Source organism: Dinoponera quadriceps, unplaced genomic scaffold (genome assembly GCF_001313825.1).
Source record: "Dinoponera quadriceps isolate SergipeBrazil2010 unplaced genomic scaffold, ASM131382v1 scaffold2600, whole genome shotgun sequence".
Taxonomy (NCBI): domain Eukaryota; kingdom Metazoa; phylum Arthropoda; class Insecta; order Hymenoptera; family Formicidae; genus Dinoponera; species Dinoponera quadriceps.
The window spans coordinates 1,684,822-1,701,334 of record NW_014556795.1 but is presented as its reverse complement, the minus strand read 5'-3'; the positions used below and the strand labels follow the sequence as shown (position 1 = coordinate 1,701,334).

Here is a 16,513-nt window from a genome sequence, read left to right as displayed (position 1 = left end):
GAGGAGCAAGAAGAGAGGCGCATCGCGGCACGAGATACGATTGCGCGACCCTTCGAGCTCATACAACCGTATTCGGTTCTGATCGCGAACTCGTCGCGTTCCTGACAGGCCGAGAAACGGTTTGAAATTGCACGGCACGAGCACGGCTAAGGGTTAAGCGCGGTCGCAAAATGCCGTCCTGTCAATATCCGCTTTATGAAGAATTCAACGTGAATAATCGATTAAGGCCGCCACTGAATTCGTTGCACGGTCTAAAAATCGGGACATGTTTTATGAACTGGTCTCACCAGCCAGGAGGAATCAATGATGAAAACAGAAGACGAAGGTCGGGATGCGCACACAGGCGAAAAGGTCCCTTTGGATTTAACGCGCTTGTTTAATATAAACGTAATTTAATATCAAATATCATTTTGTCCGAACGGAAATGTCGTTGTATCGTTAGAGTAAGCCATGTTGTTTAATGGGAACATTATTGTTTAGAGGAAGCGATATTTCGTTTTCGAGATAGAAGAGAAATTTATTTGATTATTTATTAAATATCGTTCCATCAGAGCAAAGTTCTTGAATATTTTCCTGGCTTAGTGTTACTTCTTTCAAATCATTTATTGTTTGTGACACACGGTATTGTTGTAATGTTTGGGTAAAAATACAAAAAAAATATATTATTTGACATGAAGATATTTATTGTTTGAGAAATCAAACAATCCTGTTTGTTAAATCAAACATTCGTTTGCTCGCTCCGCTTGTCGAGAGACAAATTTGTTTCAATTAAAGAAATTGTATTAAATCCAGAGAAATCTTTTTCTCCGTGTATATGGCGTTTTTCTTATCAATCAGAATAATGCCTTACATATAATTTAATTTACTATGAAATTTAATGTGCCACGCTTACACGTGCTAATCTGAGTAACGATAGCGTTGATCCGTTATTCAACGATAATTATACACTGAGAAAAAAATTTACTAATAAAACTTTCTTCAATTATAACTGACATTTTTTTTCAATTATAGCAAATCGTTCGTTTGCATACAACAATATATGAACATATTTTTTTCTTAATAATTTTATTTACTTGTTTAACGAAAATTTATTCTTCCGTTAAATCAAATTATTTGACTATATTTCTACTATATTGTTTATTGTCTATATATGTTTCTAAACACTACCGAGACTTTCATTTATATTTTATAATAGAAATAATATCAATACATAATATCAATCAATCAATAAATTAGTAAAATATTTTAAATGTTATTAAAAATATTAAGAAGAAAGATAGAGTAGCGCCTCTAAATATACGTTTCTCGAAATATAATAAATTGTACTGAAAAAATATTTACTATTTTCAACTATACTAATTCTACAATTTAAACAAGCATCTATTAAAACGTCTTTTTCTGATACAAATCTCCAGATTTAGAATTTAATAAATTCATTTACTTTAAGTTTCAATAAATACTAACTGGAATATAGTGCGTCTCAGAATTAGATTGAAGTAAATATTTAAAAAAAAAATTCATATTCTTATTTTTTTATTCTTCAGTTTACTGTAATCAAGTGAAGATATTTAACAATGAAGATTTATATTTAAAACATTACTTACTAAATTACATTTTAGTAAATAGAAATTTGCAGAAATTAAGAAAATATTCTTCTCAGTGTACATATTTTCCAATCGCAACGTTAGGATGTGTGGAAAGTATAAAATATGTGCATAACAAAGAAATGCATAAATCGACGAATTGCTGATAATCTCGTATATGACAAAATGCACTTACTCGTTTGCAAATTACCCCTGGGCTTAGCTCCGAGAATGGCCAAGTTAACGTTTGCTTTTCGGCCGTCGATGATGGGGTTGGGGTCTTTGCATGCTCTCTCCGCTGCGGGTTTGTCTCCCATAATTACCTACATACAAATTGGTCGATTATCCCTCGATTAATCGAAAAAAATGCTCGATGGTATATACGCTTTGCGCGTAAATTAACTGATACAATATGTTTTGATACACCCGATTCGCAATTCGAAATAGATGCGCGGTTACGCGTGTATTGACGAGATTGTTTAATTAGAGACAATTTAACTTCAACTTTAACTTTAGCTTAAACTTTATTTATTTATTATTCGAGATACAAAGATGATCTCTTTTGTTGACGATTTTCCGCAGGTATCACATGTGTTTGTGGCGCGTCTGACAATGCATATCGATCGACACAAAGCACGTTCGGTTGCTTTCCAAATGAGTCAGCTTCTTGTTCCAATAAAGACATTTGGTTAACGTGTGTTTTGATTGTTCAATTTTACGATATTTCAATGTAAGTGGTAAAGGACTCCTTGTGTCTCGATGTTAATCTGCCAAGGAATAATGCGGCCAACGACACACTCATTTCCATATTATCGGCATACGTATAACGCAGGCATAGGCAGTACAAAGAAACAGATATGTAGACTCATGGGAAATACGACGTATATGGAGAGAGAAAAGGGGGTATTATCACAAGCGGAAAGAGACTAAGCTTGCATGTACGCGTGTGTGCGTTAAAACAGGTTGAATTTATTATCGCGAGACTCCCTCTCTCTCTCTTTCTATTAAGTTATCGCCCCCGACTTGTCTAATTAGCTAATTGTAATAACAGCTAATTGTAAAACAACTATCGACTTCAATCAGTTTTTCTCATTGATTCCTCGACAAAATTACTACGATTACGAAACGGACATTTATGGGATAAAATTGGCATATCGAGCCGCGTTAAAAATAATTTTCAAAAATCACGAAAATCATGTATTTGTTTTCAACGAAGACCACAGATATCCGTATTATTTCTGCTATTTATTATATTATATATAGATATTTATTTATATGTATTATTTTTTTTTTAATATTTGCACACAGAGAAAAAAAGATTTCTTAGAATTTAATAAAATAAAATTCTGTCTTTAATTGAAACAAACTTTCCTTTTTGGAGCAGAACGAACAAACGATTATATATATTTCAATCAACAAACAGAATTATTTGGTTTCTCAAATAATAAATAATTTTACGTTAAATAATATATTTCTTTTGTATTGAAAATAAAATATTATTTCCTCTAAACAATCATTTTTCTATTAAATATGATTTATTCTAATGAAACAACAACACTTTCATTCAAACAAAATGATATTTGATGTTAAATTATGTTGATTATATTAAATAAATCTATGTCAAATAAACACATATTAAATCTAAAAAAATTTCTTCCTCTGTATATACAAAGAACGATAAGTTGTCTATTATAAGAATTTTACTTCGTTACTTGGATGATTTAATTGAATAATTTATATCCGATAGCGTCCTGAATCGCGAATACACGTGAGTACACATCAAAATACAGCGAAACGAGTTCATAATTGCGACACTTACGAAGCCATAACCCCTGCTTTTGCCGGTCTGCCTGTCCGTAATTACGACCGCCTCCTCGATGTCTCCGTAAACGTTAAAGTGCTCCCTGAGACTTTTATCAGTTGTATGATAAGGTAGGCCGCCGACGAATAGTTTCGTGAATGTCGTGTCTTTTTGTTGCGGTGTGGTGGCGGCTAAGGCTCCGAGTCCTTGCACGAGGTCGTCGGGTCCTGGGGCCCCTACGGCGCCGACGGCGCCGACGGCACTAAGACCCGCTGTGCTCGGCATCAACATCCTCAAGATTTTGGCGAAGTCACCGCCAGGTGGAATAACGACTTGCTCAATCTTGACACTTTCTTTGGTACCTCGGTCAACGTTAATTTCGCCGCAGGCCGTGCAGCATTTAGTCGCGCAGCGCACCCGTTCCTGCAAAGATAAGTAGAAAGATCCACATTGAAGCGAGTAAAGATTGTATCAAACAGTTCCGTTGCAAAGACGCGGTTCATTGGTTCCAGAAGTGTCATTCACGCAAGGAATACACGATGTGCGGTAAATCTTATAAATATTCTTAGACTTGTACGATATATTCGTCATGATTAACAGTAGTCGCTTTTAAAACCGGTCTCGAGTAAAATAGTCAGATTTAAGTTTAGGGTTAGATGTGAAACTTCCTCGGACGGAATGCCGATATTTCTCAGGGAAGAATTGTGCGTAAACGTAATTGTACGAAGGGGAATATAAAAGATAGCGCGCGTAGCACAACGTATCAAGGAAACCCTGAGGAAACCATTGATGACGTTTGATCCACATTTCTCGAAGCAGCGTGTTTGTTAGAGGAGGATTAATTTGTACGTGCATCGTGTCTCTGTCTAACATAACTGCGTCCAATTAGGAGAGAGCACGTGTGCGGTTTAGAAAGCCTCGATGAAAAGGCTCGATTCTCACCCTTACGAGGGTGAAAGAACCGCTGTACTACGTCATGCAAGGTCGACGCGTACACCATGTGCTGCGCCGGAGTTTCGTGACAATTACATTTTACCCGTGCGAACCGAATCGACGTACGTGTAGTTAGTACGCGCCGTTTCAGTGCATACGTGTCAGCAATGTTACGCTACGAGTTTTAATTTGACGGCGGCGAACGAGGCGCTATCACTTTTCTCCCGAGGAATTTTACTTCGCCGATTTGTAAAAGTGCATGCGCGGCTCGCCTCGCGCTTAGCCTCAGTGAAAGGGGAATCGTAATGGAGTGAAATGGACGCGGAAATCCCCGTATAAAAAGGAGATATTGCAGCTATTTATGCGCAAAGTAGAACCACGGAGAAGGCAATTACCGATACGAAAATCACATTAATTTCGTATCGCGGCGGAACGCAAGTAACGTGTGTGTGGGTGTGTGTAATTTATACGTATCTCATCGAGAAAACGCTTCGAGCGGAAAATCTATTTCCATTTCTTAAAATAACGAAATTTTAGTCATAAACAGACTCGCGAAAATAGATTCTCGTGCACGTGAGTAGTGCGCTATTCAAAATAACCTAACCTACGTGGCGAATCGGACGATGCGCGATAAAGTAATTACGCTCGAAAATATTGAAGTCGTGTTTTATAGAAAAACTAAGAAAAAGTGTGCACGTGCGCGCGCGTGTGTGTGTGTGTGTGTGTATGTGTGTGTGACTTGCATATAATATATTATGTAAAAAAATTCTGAGTAAGCACGGTACAATTGATACATTTTTTCAATATCTTTATTTTTCAAGTCAGATAATCATGTACATAGTTCGAATAAATTTTTCATTCCCGGCAAAAGAAGCAAGAGCTTTTTATTGAAAAAAAAAAATCGGCTTTTTCTCTACACGCTGTGTCGCACACCGTTTTTATATATGTTTATTACACGCCTGTTTTTTATTACATACCTGTGTATTTAGATTTATATCCGAATAATACAAAGCGATCGGTGATCGATTAACAAATCGTATTGAGGAACTCAATATTGTATTTAACATTATAGAAAACACATGAACACAAAGTTTATTCATATTTTCCAGGCAAAGCTTGACTTACTTCGTTAGTCTCAGCAATTTTACCTCTTAGGCGCATCCAAGACAGCACAAATGTCCAGAATCGGGACATAAAGCGTCTCGGATGTGTAATTAAACGGCCTAACGAAGAAAATATGAAGCGCAAAGAATCATCTGAAAATCATATCTGCGATTTCATGATGTAACACGACACACTACATTTGTCCACTTATGTACTTGCGCCCTGCTGTGTCTTGCAATTCGTATGTTGCATAAGAACCAAAATATGATGATAACGTACTGTACTCTAAGATGCTTCCCGTTTACGCTGATACGTAATCCTTTATTTGATAAGTTATTCCTTCTATGATTTGAGCTTCCTCTTTTTTTCCTCTTTTCGTTAGAGTCCGAATTCTTCATTCCTTCGTTAACGTCCGAACCCTTCGTTCGCCCGGATAGGAAAGAAACGTGGCAAGCTAACTCCGTAGGAAGTGAAGCCTGAGGAAAATTTGTTCCACCGAACAATGGAGAAGAGATCAAGGAGGAGGGACCCTGACCTCCATTAAAAAATTCCCCTCCCTCCCTTCCTCTCTCTCTCTCTCTCTCTCTCTCTCTCAGTCTCCCTTCCACATGAGACCTGAAAAGGGATCCAGTTTTGCTTTCCTTTTCCCTTGTGATGAGAGCGCAACGGTCGAACCGTACCAGGTATTTTTCGTTTGGGCCGTCTTTCGACCCGAGTTTCTGCAATGCGTTCAGCGCCGATGGAAGAAGAAAGAGAAAGGGGCCCTTTCTGCCCCTCCGTGTCCCTTTTCCTCTCGCTCCGTCGTTCCCATCACACTAGCTTCTTCTTGCCTGAGCGTATTGTACGCATCGGGCCCTAAGGCCTCAGTGAGGGCAGAGGGGCCCGCTGCTCCAACCTTCCCTCCACCTTTCCTCGCTATCCCTCCTCATTCCCTCGGCCCTTTCCTACCGGTACTTGGAGCGACGAGGTTCCCAGTGGGATACCCCAAAACGCCGGCCGGCAGCTGCAGAAAACCGGTGCAGCATGCTATATAATCATATTGTTGTATTGCCATCACCGCCGCCTTCATCTCCTACTACCTCGCTATCTGTTGGCTTGTCCTAGACATCGGCTGGTCCGCGTTAGATTCGTCGGAATTCTCGCCGGTCCCGATGGAAACCCGAAGGAACGTAATAAATAAACAAGTCGAAGCAACGCAAACTAATTTAATAACGAATATATCGTGCCGATAAAATCCAAAGTCCCAATTTGTGTGTCGCATCGCAAGAGACGAAGACGTTAAAATATCTGGAAGCACCATTACTGCTGGCCTAATTTGACATCCCTGGACGTGCGAAATTCTCTTTCCATTTGTAAACTGTCACAACCTCGACATACACGCAAACGTACGTCTTTTTATTCGAATTCTCTCCCTCTCTCTTTCGCTCTTTCGTCTTAGAATGTTACAAAGAATTTACCATTAAAATATTTATCGTGAATTTTGGGACATCCTGTATAATGTGTGTAACCACATATTGTGTGCATGACAATATATAAGAGAAAAACATTATTAATATAAAATACACATAGTAAGATACGTGATAAGATAATAATATGATATATAAGAGAGATCGAGTCTAGTGTACGCGTCAACTGTAGAGACAGGTTGCCCAACCGAACCGAAAGTTCGAAATAAAATACCGGAGACAGAAACGTGTCCGTGTAGGCGACAGGATACCGTCGCTCGTTTGGCCGCAGTGCTTCGGCGCAGATGCACGTCATTGAAAAGAATTACGAAGCGTAATAAAAAAGTCATACACGTAAATAAATATTTTTGTGCTCTTCAGTTTTCTGTATTGTAAAACCTACGTGTACGTGTGTATGCAATATACGTGGACAAAATATGGATTCTGAAACCTAAACACATACGTACGTGATACGTGCACCGCACAAAAAAAAGGTGTACACGGTGTGTCGAAAGGAAGCCGAACTTTTCCGATAAAAAAAACTTTTTACTTCGCCGAAAATCCAAATGCTTATTCGAAGTATATGTGTAGTTATTTGAGATGCTTGATTGGATCGCATAGACAGCAAGTACTCATCTGACGTGGACTGACAATTCTCTATCGATTACTTCTCTTCCTCCCCGCGTGGCCGCGCATACTTTTATGAAAAATGAACAAGCGGGTCGAATAGGCTCGTCTGGAATATCAGTTTTATAATATAACACGACACAGGCAATACGTGGAGTGGGCAATGTCGGTAATGGCGATTCTAAGCTGCGAAAACTAATGCGTTCTCACTCGATTAATGAAAAATACATCGATCGAATTCAGCGAGACGAGACGAGGAGTCGTCATCAGTGACGATTCCTCGACCCTGATCTGAAAAGGATAAAAATCCCCGCGGTTTTTCCAGCTGGGGTGCGGGGGGAGAAAATGATTTGCGGGCCGCGCGTTATTTGCGTCCCTCGGAGCCACCCGCGCTACGAAAACGCGGTGTCGGCCGACGCGCTGGCCTGTTGACAGAAGCAGTTTCAACCCTCCAGGTAATAAGAGGCACGAAGGGTAGAAACAATGGCCGGTGTACGCCGGCTGGCTCGCAAACGGCGGAAGCATACGGCGCGCGGCGGCAATCGGGAGCCTTCACGATCGCGAAACACGAAGATTTCGTTGAATTCTCGACTGACCGTGTTCCATTGCTCCGGCAAAGTGCCGCGTGTATCCCGCACGTAACAAAAAGTTCTATCAGAATCGCTGAAATCCCTCCCCTCGCTCTTTCTCTTTATCTCTCTAACCCGCTCTCTCCTTCTGCTGCGCGCGGAAAGATTGATTTCACGACACGAAAACTTCGCTCGAAGAATGCTCGTGAAACGCTCCTGTGCCCCGTGGAATTCCAGTCCCATGCTGAAGTGCTCCTGTTCCGTTCGTAGAACACTTGTTGAGAAGCACTGGTTATGGTATAGTATATACACAACAGAGTCTGCGGACTAGACCAGACGAAGGAGGCTGCGTAAGAAGAACGCGTTTCTCAAACGCCCTAAGCTCCGAGGCCGTGTCTTTTAGGTATTTCCATGGAGTAAACGCGAGCTTGTCGATTTTACAGCATGTGGCGCGCAGCATTGCCGAGCGCGGCTGCAATACACGAGGGGGCATGTCCTTTCGGCCAAAGCCGCAGAGAGAGAGAGAGAGAGAGAGGCCAGACTTTCGAAAAACTCCAAGGAGACACGTGGCTCTCGTGAGCGTCTTGAAGAAAGACGCTCTTACGAGCATACGTGGGTTAATTTGAACGGCGCAGAGGAGCGTTAACCCGGGATGGTACACCTGCGGTTTTTTTTTTCTTTTTCACCGCATCATTAACGGGAATCCTCGCTTTTCCTTTTGCAGAAGCGCGAAGTTATTCTAAACGCGAAGGTTCTATAGGTGGAAACGGTTATTTTTGTTCACACCTTGAGCACGCCTGAGTTTGGCGCGCACGCAGAAAAATACATACCGCGTTCGAGTAAAGATTTATTGTTTTAAGTATTTCATAAGTTTGTACATGCGCAGGTATATCATGAGTTCGTCGCAAGCATCAGATTCATTGAGAATATATTCTAGTATATTCTATATTCTAATTTCTCGTAATTTTGGCACTTCAAGAATATTCAATTAAAACAGTGAAACTAAAACTTCGTTTACTTAATCCGAATTTAACTTCTCTTCGATGAAGTTTATAATATTCTTGAGAAGAGAGAACATATCCCTCTTTCGAGTAAATGATAATGAGTCTTTCTACTATTTGTGACGAGTATATTTTAATACTATTGTAAAAAAAAAAATTCTTTATTCGAAATAATCATTACTTAAAAGAAGAGAGAAAAAATGAGCTGAGAAATTTCCTTCGCGGTAAAATAATATTTTTCTCCGCGTAGTGTGTCCTGTAAGACACGTATGTCGATCTTTTATTATTTAAAACCCCTCATATCTCTTTCTAACACATTTACAATTGAAGTAAATTTTTATATTTAATTAACTAATCGTATAACTATTTATTCGATATGCGACCGTTATTCATGTTCAATTTGACGTCAAGGCTCATTCCGTGATTCCGTCCTTCCGTAATCCTTCCGCAATTAAGTGTCGGAAAAACTTCTCTTGCGCACGTTAATCGGCGCGCTAATTCATTCGCGTCTTCCTGCGAGACTCGTCGCGGCGTCGCATGATGACGAACCGTCGTGCAGCCGATAACCGCCAGTATCGAATTGTTTGCATCTCACGCAGAAACACTTGTTGAAGCACGATTGACAATGAACGTGTGCGTCTGTTGAAAGTTTATGCGCCAACGTGGGCGGTTGATCCACCGGCCGTTTCTCAGGCGCGTTATGCGCTACTTGGCCGTCGATAGCGTGAAAATTGCGTGGCTCGTTTTTCTGTATATCGCCGATGCTTCATGTAGAAAATAGTACGTTGTTAATCGCATATTGGAGCCTAGAAAAGAAAAAAAAAAACACAAAAATGCACTCTCGTTACGTGCTGTTAGGTAAATCAACGACTCTGAAGTACGCTTTCGGAATCTCTACGACGCGTTGTGGAACTTCGTGGAACTCTGAGATCAATTTCCAACAGCTAAATAATATTCCAATGGTATCCGATGTCGATGCATAGGCGATGCACAAACACAGTCACTCGTTTGGCCGTACACAGAGGAAAGATTCCCTTGGATTGAACAAGATTTCTTTAATTGAAGCGAATTTTCCTTTTTGGAATAGAACGAGCAATTTAATTCGGCAAACAGAATTATTTGGTTTCTCAAATAATAAATAGCTTCGCGTTAAATAACATATTTCCTTTCGTTTTCATCCAAATATATTACAATGGTTACCTGGCGCAGGTAATAAATTATTCGAAAGAAGTGACACACATATATTAGAAAAATATTAAAGAACTTTGTTTCAGTGGAATAATATATGATGAAATAATTGTTTTTCTTGTTGAAAACGAGATATTCCCTCTAAATAATACTGTTTTGTTCTCCATCAATTTGTCGATGGACATGGATTTTTCTAACGAAACAACACTTTCGTTCAAACAAAATGATATTTGATATTAAATGATGTTGTATTAAACAAACCTAAACCGAAAGAACATGTGCTAAATTCAAAGAAAGTCCTTTTTTTCTGTGCAGTACTTCGGCGTAGAAGCGCGTCACTGAAAATACGAGACGAATCGTAATCAAACAATCACACACGTAAGTAAATATTTTTCCCCTCAAATTTTGTATAGTGAAAACTACATACACGTACACAGAGTACAAATGCATATCTGCTCGAAAATACGAGAGAGGGAGAAACGTGTCCCGTCTCGTTTGTGATATCACGAGCATAAAAAGTGAATGTTGCGCCGAGCAACCTGCCTTCCGCACGGGAAAGGCGAAAGTTTCGGAACGAACGGGAACGCGAGATGCGTCCTGCGCGCCGCCGTAATTTTTACGACATCTCGCAAAAAACCGCGGAACTTCGCGAACTTCCGAAGGAACACGGAGCATTAGCATAACTCGAGCCAGCCTGGTCCCGTTACACTCGTGATATGGTAAGCAGAAAAATCCTGGCGAAACTTCTTCGCGGCGCTAACTGCGTAACTTCCACGTTCCTCGCTGTTTCTTTCGCACGGCGGTTTCTACGGGAAAAGAGAAGAAGCGTTTGGCGAAACCTCAGGACGATGGAGGGTTATATCCTTAGTGATGAGCTATTCTCCGTGAGCATCGTTACTATGTCGTTCAGCTTCATATCCATGAATAAATCCTTGTTGGCCGAAGGTAAGCTTAGGACGAATCTTGTATTTAAAAGCGCCTCAAGCTCATCTTCGGATGTTGTACGGCTGAATTTCATTGGCTACGGAACTGAATCTGAAGATGAACGTAAAACAATCTTAAATATAAGATCTGACTGATGAATGTCGGCCTTGACTCGTTTAGGGCGGTATTCATTGTCGGATCTTATGTGTAAGGTCGTCTTAAGTTTGTCTTCAGATACTTTGTAGCCAATGAAATGAGCCGTAGAGCGATGAAGATGAATTCAAGACGGTCCTTCAATATAAGGCTATGAATACCGCCCTTAGATATTTCCCTGGCTTCGAGATTTGAAGTTGAAGAATTTAAGGAGGTTGTAAGGCGAGGATTCGTTGAAACTTACACTATGTATACGTTGAAATATTATCCGACTGCTCGTGCAATTAGAAAAAGATTGACCGTTCGAGAGATATTTGCAATTAAAATCGACACTTTTTATACGCGTTCCTTGAGAGAGGCTTTACCGTGCTATTTTTAATTTCTATAATTAATATCTTCTAAACTAAAAATAAGATTTTGACGAAAAACCACTATGATATTAAAAATGCACACACTTTATATATAAATTCCACAATTATTGGTCATTTTATCTTGAAGATATAACGGTGTAAACTTCATAATCTACAATAATATTCGAAATACATATGTGTGTATTTAAATATTTACATATCTCTTATCTATTATTTGTGCATATTTATTAGACCAACTGTATAAATATAGCATTAGGGGAAAATAAAGAAAAAAACAACATTTTCCTTGTAATATATAATTTGTAATATTTTGCATACATACATTTACCTCGACCTCGTTTCAAATAAATATTCATTATTATTTATTATTCGGGTAGTGAAATAAATGTATAGAAATTTTAATAATTTTCTGCTCGACAAATACTACATTTGTGAGCGGCCCTCCCCCTAATGCGTCGTTGGAGATACGACACACTAAGGCTTGCATCCCCCCTGCAAATTCGAGGCTTCGCGCTTTCGCGAAATTTCCCATACGTCGTACGCCGGGGGTCAATCCTCCTTCGGTCCTCTCTAAGGTCGCCTCACCGTGTACCATGTGGATGCACAAAGGGAAACGGGAGGGGGAGGGGTTGGGGAGAACGGTAGGACACGTAGCGCAAGCGCCGAAAGACGCCGAAGGCGCAATTCGAGCGGTTTTTTTCAAGCGGAGCTGCTATCACCTGCGCCCGTTTCCAGACGTTCTGGCTCGGCGAAATCGTCGGGGCACAACCGTCGAGGTTTATTAATAAACATCGGGGAACACATACACGTGCCGGGTCGCCGTGGCAGCCCTTTGTCGCGACGAGCAGGCCGTTGAACGGGGGTTGAGAGGGGACAGCTGAGAGAAGAAGCAGACGGTTTTACGGGCGCGCGCGCGCGCGCAAGATGGCCACGCGCCATCGCGAGATTTTGCCGGTGGATAAACAGAATTTCCTGCGCGTACACACACACACACACACACACACAAAATCGCGCGCAACGCGATCATCCCGAGCACGAACGGCAAATCAGATCCGGCCGGGACATCGTGTTTCGTGCCGGCTGATAGTATAGATCACATCGATGAGCCCAAAAATCCAGGGAGACACGCTAGGCTCTGTGTGTGTATGTGTGAGCTCTGTGCGTTCGCGAAGTGATGCATCCAATTTTATCGCTGCATCTCAATGTCGCGAATTACACGTCACCGGTACGCCGAACGCGGGTGATACTTTTCCCGTAACTGGAAGGAGAGCTTCGTATTTTCCTCCGGAGATGAAACGACATAAATGCGACGAGGACGAGGGCTACGCGATCATGTCGTTTTGTCAGTCGTTATTTCATTAGACGGTGCCGCCCGGGTGAGAGAAAAGCGCCTACTGCGCTACTTGCGACTGTAATTGCACGGCGAAACAATTACAGCCGGGAAGCTTGTTTTCGCAATAAGTGTTATTGCACTGTGCTGTTATTGATAACAATAATCTCTTACACGGGGAAAATTAATCTTGCCGTTGTAGCGAAACCGCGTGTATTCGTTGCTACAACGCGTACTCGTTGCGACAATGATAACATTTAGTCGGCTTAACCAAATTAGCGAATTACTCGTAATTGGAGTAGAATCAATTTTCTTGCCGAAATAGAACATATTTTGCCGTTAATTTGCTGTTAAAATAAAATGGTGTCTCCCTACATTTGCCAATTTGTAGATTCAGCGAAATAATCCAGCAAATGGTAATTAATACGCTTGAGGTGCTATATTTAAATAAATATTTGCTAAGGAGTATCGGAGTAATTATTTTACTAGGATTAAATTAATGAAATATTACTTGAATACAGTACTAATTTTCTTCTCTACTGTGCTACATTCGCGTAATATTTATTTAATTAAAGTCAAATAATTACTCTAATATTCTTTGACAAATATTCACTTGAACGTAGCACTTCTTTCTTTCATTATAACGAAGAGCCAGATTTTGCTGCGACAACATGAAATTTACTTTGCCAACAGTTTATTTCTCCATACATATGCGTATTGCTGCTAATACTTGCCCGGTAAACATCAAGTAACAATGACATTATAGCAATGTTATAATTTTCCACTCAACAATGTAACCGTTATATGCAACATATGTTATATATCGCACTTACATTGTTGAGCGAGAAATAACAATAATGATGTGGTGTTACTGTTACTCGGTGATCACTGGGTTTGTTTTGTTAAAACGGCGAAGAAAATATCGTTGGCGCCAGAAATGACTACGATTTAGTAGCGAGATAAAAACACCTCCTCCTTTTATCGTATGAAATCGATGTTACACGCTGCGGATGTGATACGCGGAATTTTTTTATCGCTTTCACATCATCAGACCGCTAAATCGAGTTGTCGATATATGAAATTCCTCGATTATGAAAACAGCTCACCTTATTACATGTGAATCGTAATTCGTAATTTGGAAAAGGTACAAATGGCTCCTGAGTGAGAGTGAAACGTTTATTATTACTCTGTAAGCGCGTAACATTATTTAATATTCAGTAATATTCTAAACATATACTTAGATATAACATATTCTTAGAATATTAGACGTAACATTTTACTAATATTCTAGTAGTATTATTTAATATTGAATAATACTTCTAGAATATTAATAGGTGGTTACATGTCCGCTCCTAATAATATGTAAAAAATAATACTATTTAATGCTATCGTAATATCATATATTTTTAAAATATTCAATTCTATGTTTACATATACAACTGTAGTTTTTTATCTCAAATGTATCGCAATACCAATTCTTTCATTACATAAACAAGATCGAAATAATTTTGTGTAAAAATACGTTTCATACTAAAAAATTATGCACATACATATGCGTATATATATTTTTTTTCCATATTATTATTATTTAATTTTTTAAATATTCTAAGAACATTTTTATAATACGCCAAGAATATTATACGAAACCTGCATGTAACATCAATGGAACATTTCTCTAATAATTGTTGGAACGTTATAAGAATATTATTTAAATATTTAAAGATATTCATACGATATCCTAGGAATATTACGCGCTTCGGGTATTTACATGTTAGAAAACCGCGCTAAGAGTTTAGAGCGTGTAGCTGTCGTGTCTGCGCATCATAGTCCTGTCGCGCGCTTTCATAGTTGCTGAGAGCGGGCGATGATGAGGACGAGCCGAGCGATACGCCGTGATGATAGCAATTAAGGAACGATGCTATCAACGCTAATGAGCCGCGCGCGCGCGCGCGCGACTCCGAAATTCGTCTAACGAGCGCGACAATGAGCGCCTTGTGCGAGACGCTCGGGCCGCGTTAAACGCGTGCTAACGCGCGCGAGCGAGACCGATGACTTTTTCCGCTTTTACGAGCGCTCTCCGGCGCGAGGCTGGCCGAGCTATTTCCAAAAGAAATAACTCGCCGATGGAGCGCGCCGATCGAAAATAGAAACCGATCGAAGGAGCGAGAGGAAGTGGAACGTGGCCGGAGGAGTTTATAATCCGCGCCTGCCGATGGCGAATTGGGGGATCGATCGTCCGCGAGAAAAATTAGCCCGGCCCCGGGTTTTCCGGGGCTGAAATGAAAATTTCATCGCCATCGCTAATTCGGTCGCTCCCGATCCGGCCGTCTCACCCAATTTCCCAATGACGTCCGTGTAAACCCGACTCCCCGCCTCCCGCCGGGCGCTCGCTCGCTCGTCTCCGTTCGAAATTACGCGCGAAAATGCGCGATACGTCGGCGAAGCGCGGAAGAAAGTGAGTGGGCAAATGGCGAAGAAAAGAACGAGACGTAGCCTCGTCGATACTACCTACCGTTTGCTTTTGCCGCGCTGTGGATGCGTGCGCGCTCGTCGTCCGCCGCCGCGCTGAGCCGTTGACCCTGATAATCCCAATGACGATGTACACAATCCAGTATTACACACCAAAGCCAAGGGGAATCCTTCGGCAACGACGAGGAACGACGACGGGAGACGCGACGCGCGAGAAAGAGAGAGAGGGAGCTACGCGAGAGAGCGAGAGAGAGCCTGCGAGTCTCGGTCGCGCGATTCACTGCTACTCTCGGCCGAGATACGCGCGAATGCTCAACTCTGTCCGATTTCGTAGACACGCGAATACCGCGCGTACACCTCTTGCCGCCGTCGTCGAGGGTGGCGGCTCTCTCTCTCGTGTTACGACGAAACGGAGGTGCTCACCGGGCGCGTACGTGAACGGTGCCCTTTTGGCGGATCGCAAGGCGCGCGCACCCAACCGACACCGACTAAGTCCCACGTGCAAGTGTCGAACTACATTTGAGTTGCCGCGACTACGAGCGATGAGGAGCGCCGAGCGGCCCACCGCGACTGGTCCGCCGTCTCGGACGCTTCTGATTGGTCGAATCCCTACCCGCGCGCGCGAAACAGGCGCGTACTCGGGAAGCGCGGGCGCTTAAATTCGAAAAGTGGAATCGATTAGGGCCCCCGACGGACTCTCACCGGTGCTCTCGACGCTGCCTCGCAAGTCACAAGATGCTCTCTCTCTCTCTCTCTCGCCACGGCGTAGGGTAATGACTTGTTGTCGGCTGATCGATTGTCTCGTGCGCACGTGCGCGGGTTCGCGCCAGCTCCGCGTGATCGCGCGCCTCGTTGTCGTCGTTGGCCGTTTTTCCCCCCGAGCGGAGGGAACTTCGCGCTTTTTCCCCCGGGCAGCTGCCCTTCGCGGGGTTTTCCGCTCTCCAAAGTGGAATCGGTGTGTTGGAGGAACAGTGGAATTAGTTGCGAGCGTAGCACTGCGATCAATGAAGTCTCG

At 41.6% G+C, this 16,513-nt stretch overlaps 1 protein-coding gene across 3 annotated transcripts in view; it reads right to left on the bottom strand.

Moving 5' to 3' along the window:
* LOC106748218 (RNA-binding protein 24-like) overlaps positions 1 to 16,191 on the bottom strand; it is a 44,866-nt gene extending 28,675 nt beyond the window's left edge. For 2 of the 3 annotated variants that reach the window (XR_001374726.1, XM_014626536.1), the window contains exons 1-3: positions 15,542 to 16,191; positions 3,403 to 3,807; positions 1,780 to 1,906 (exon numbers count right to left, since the gene is read on the bottom strand). Coding sequence is in view for 2 of the 3 variants with exons in the window: in XM_014626536.1 (XP_014482022.1) it covers positions 1,780 to 1,906; positions 3,403 to 3,675 (400 nt within the window). In the remaining variant the exon portion in view is untranslated. The remainder of the gene's footprint in view (positions 1 to 1,779; positions 1,907 to 3,402; positions 3,808 to 15,541) is intronic. The other variant, XM_014626537.1, reaches the window with a different exon arrangement.
* Positions 16,192 to 16,513: the final 322 nt, after the last annotated feature.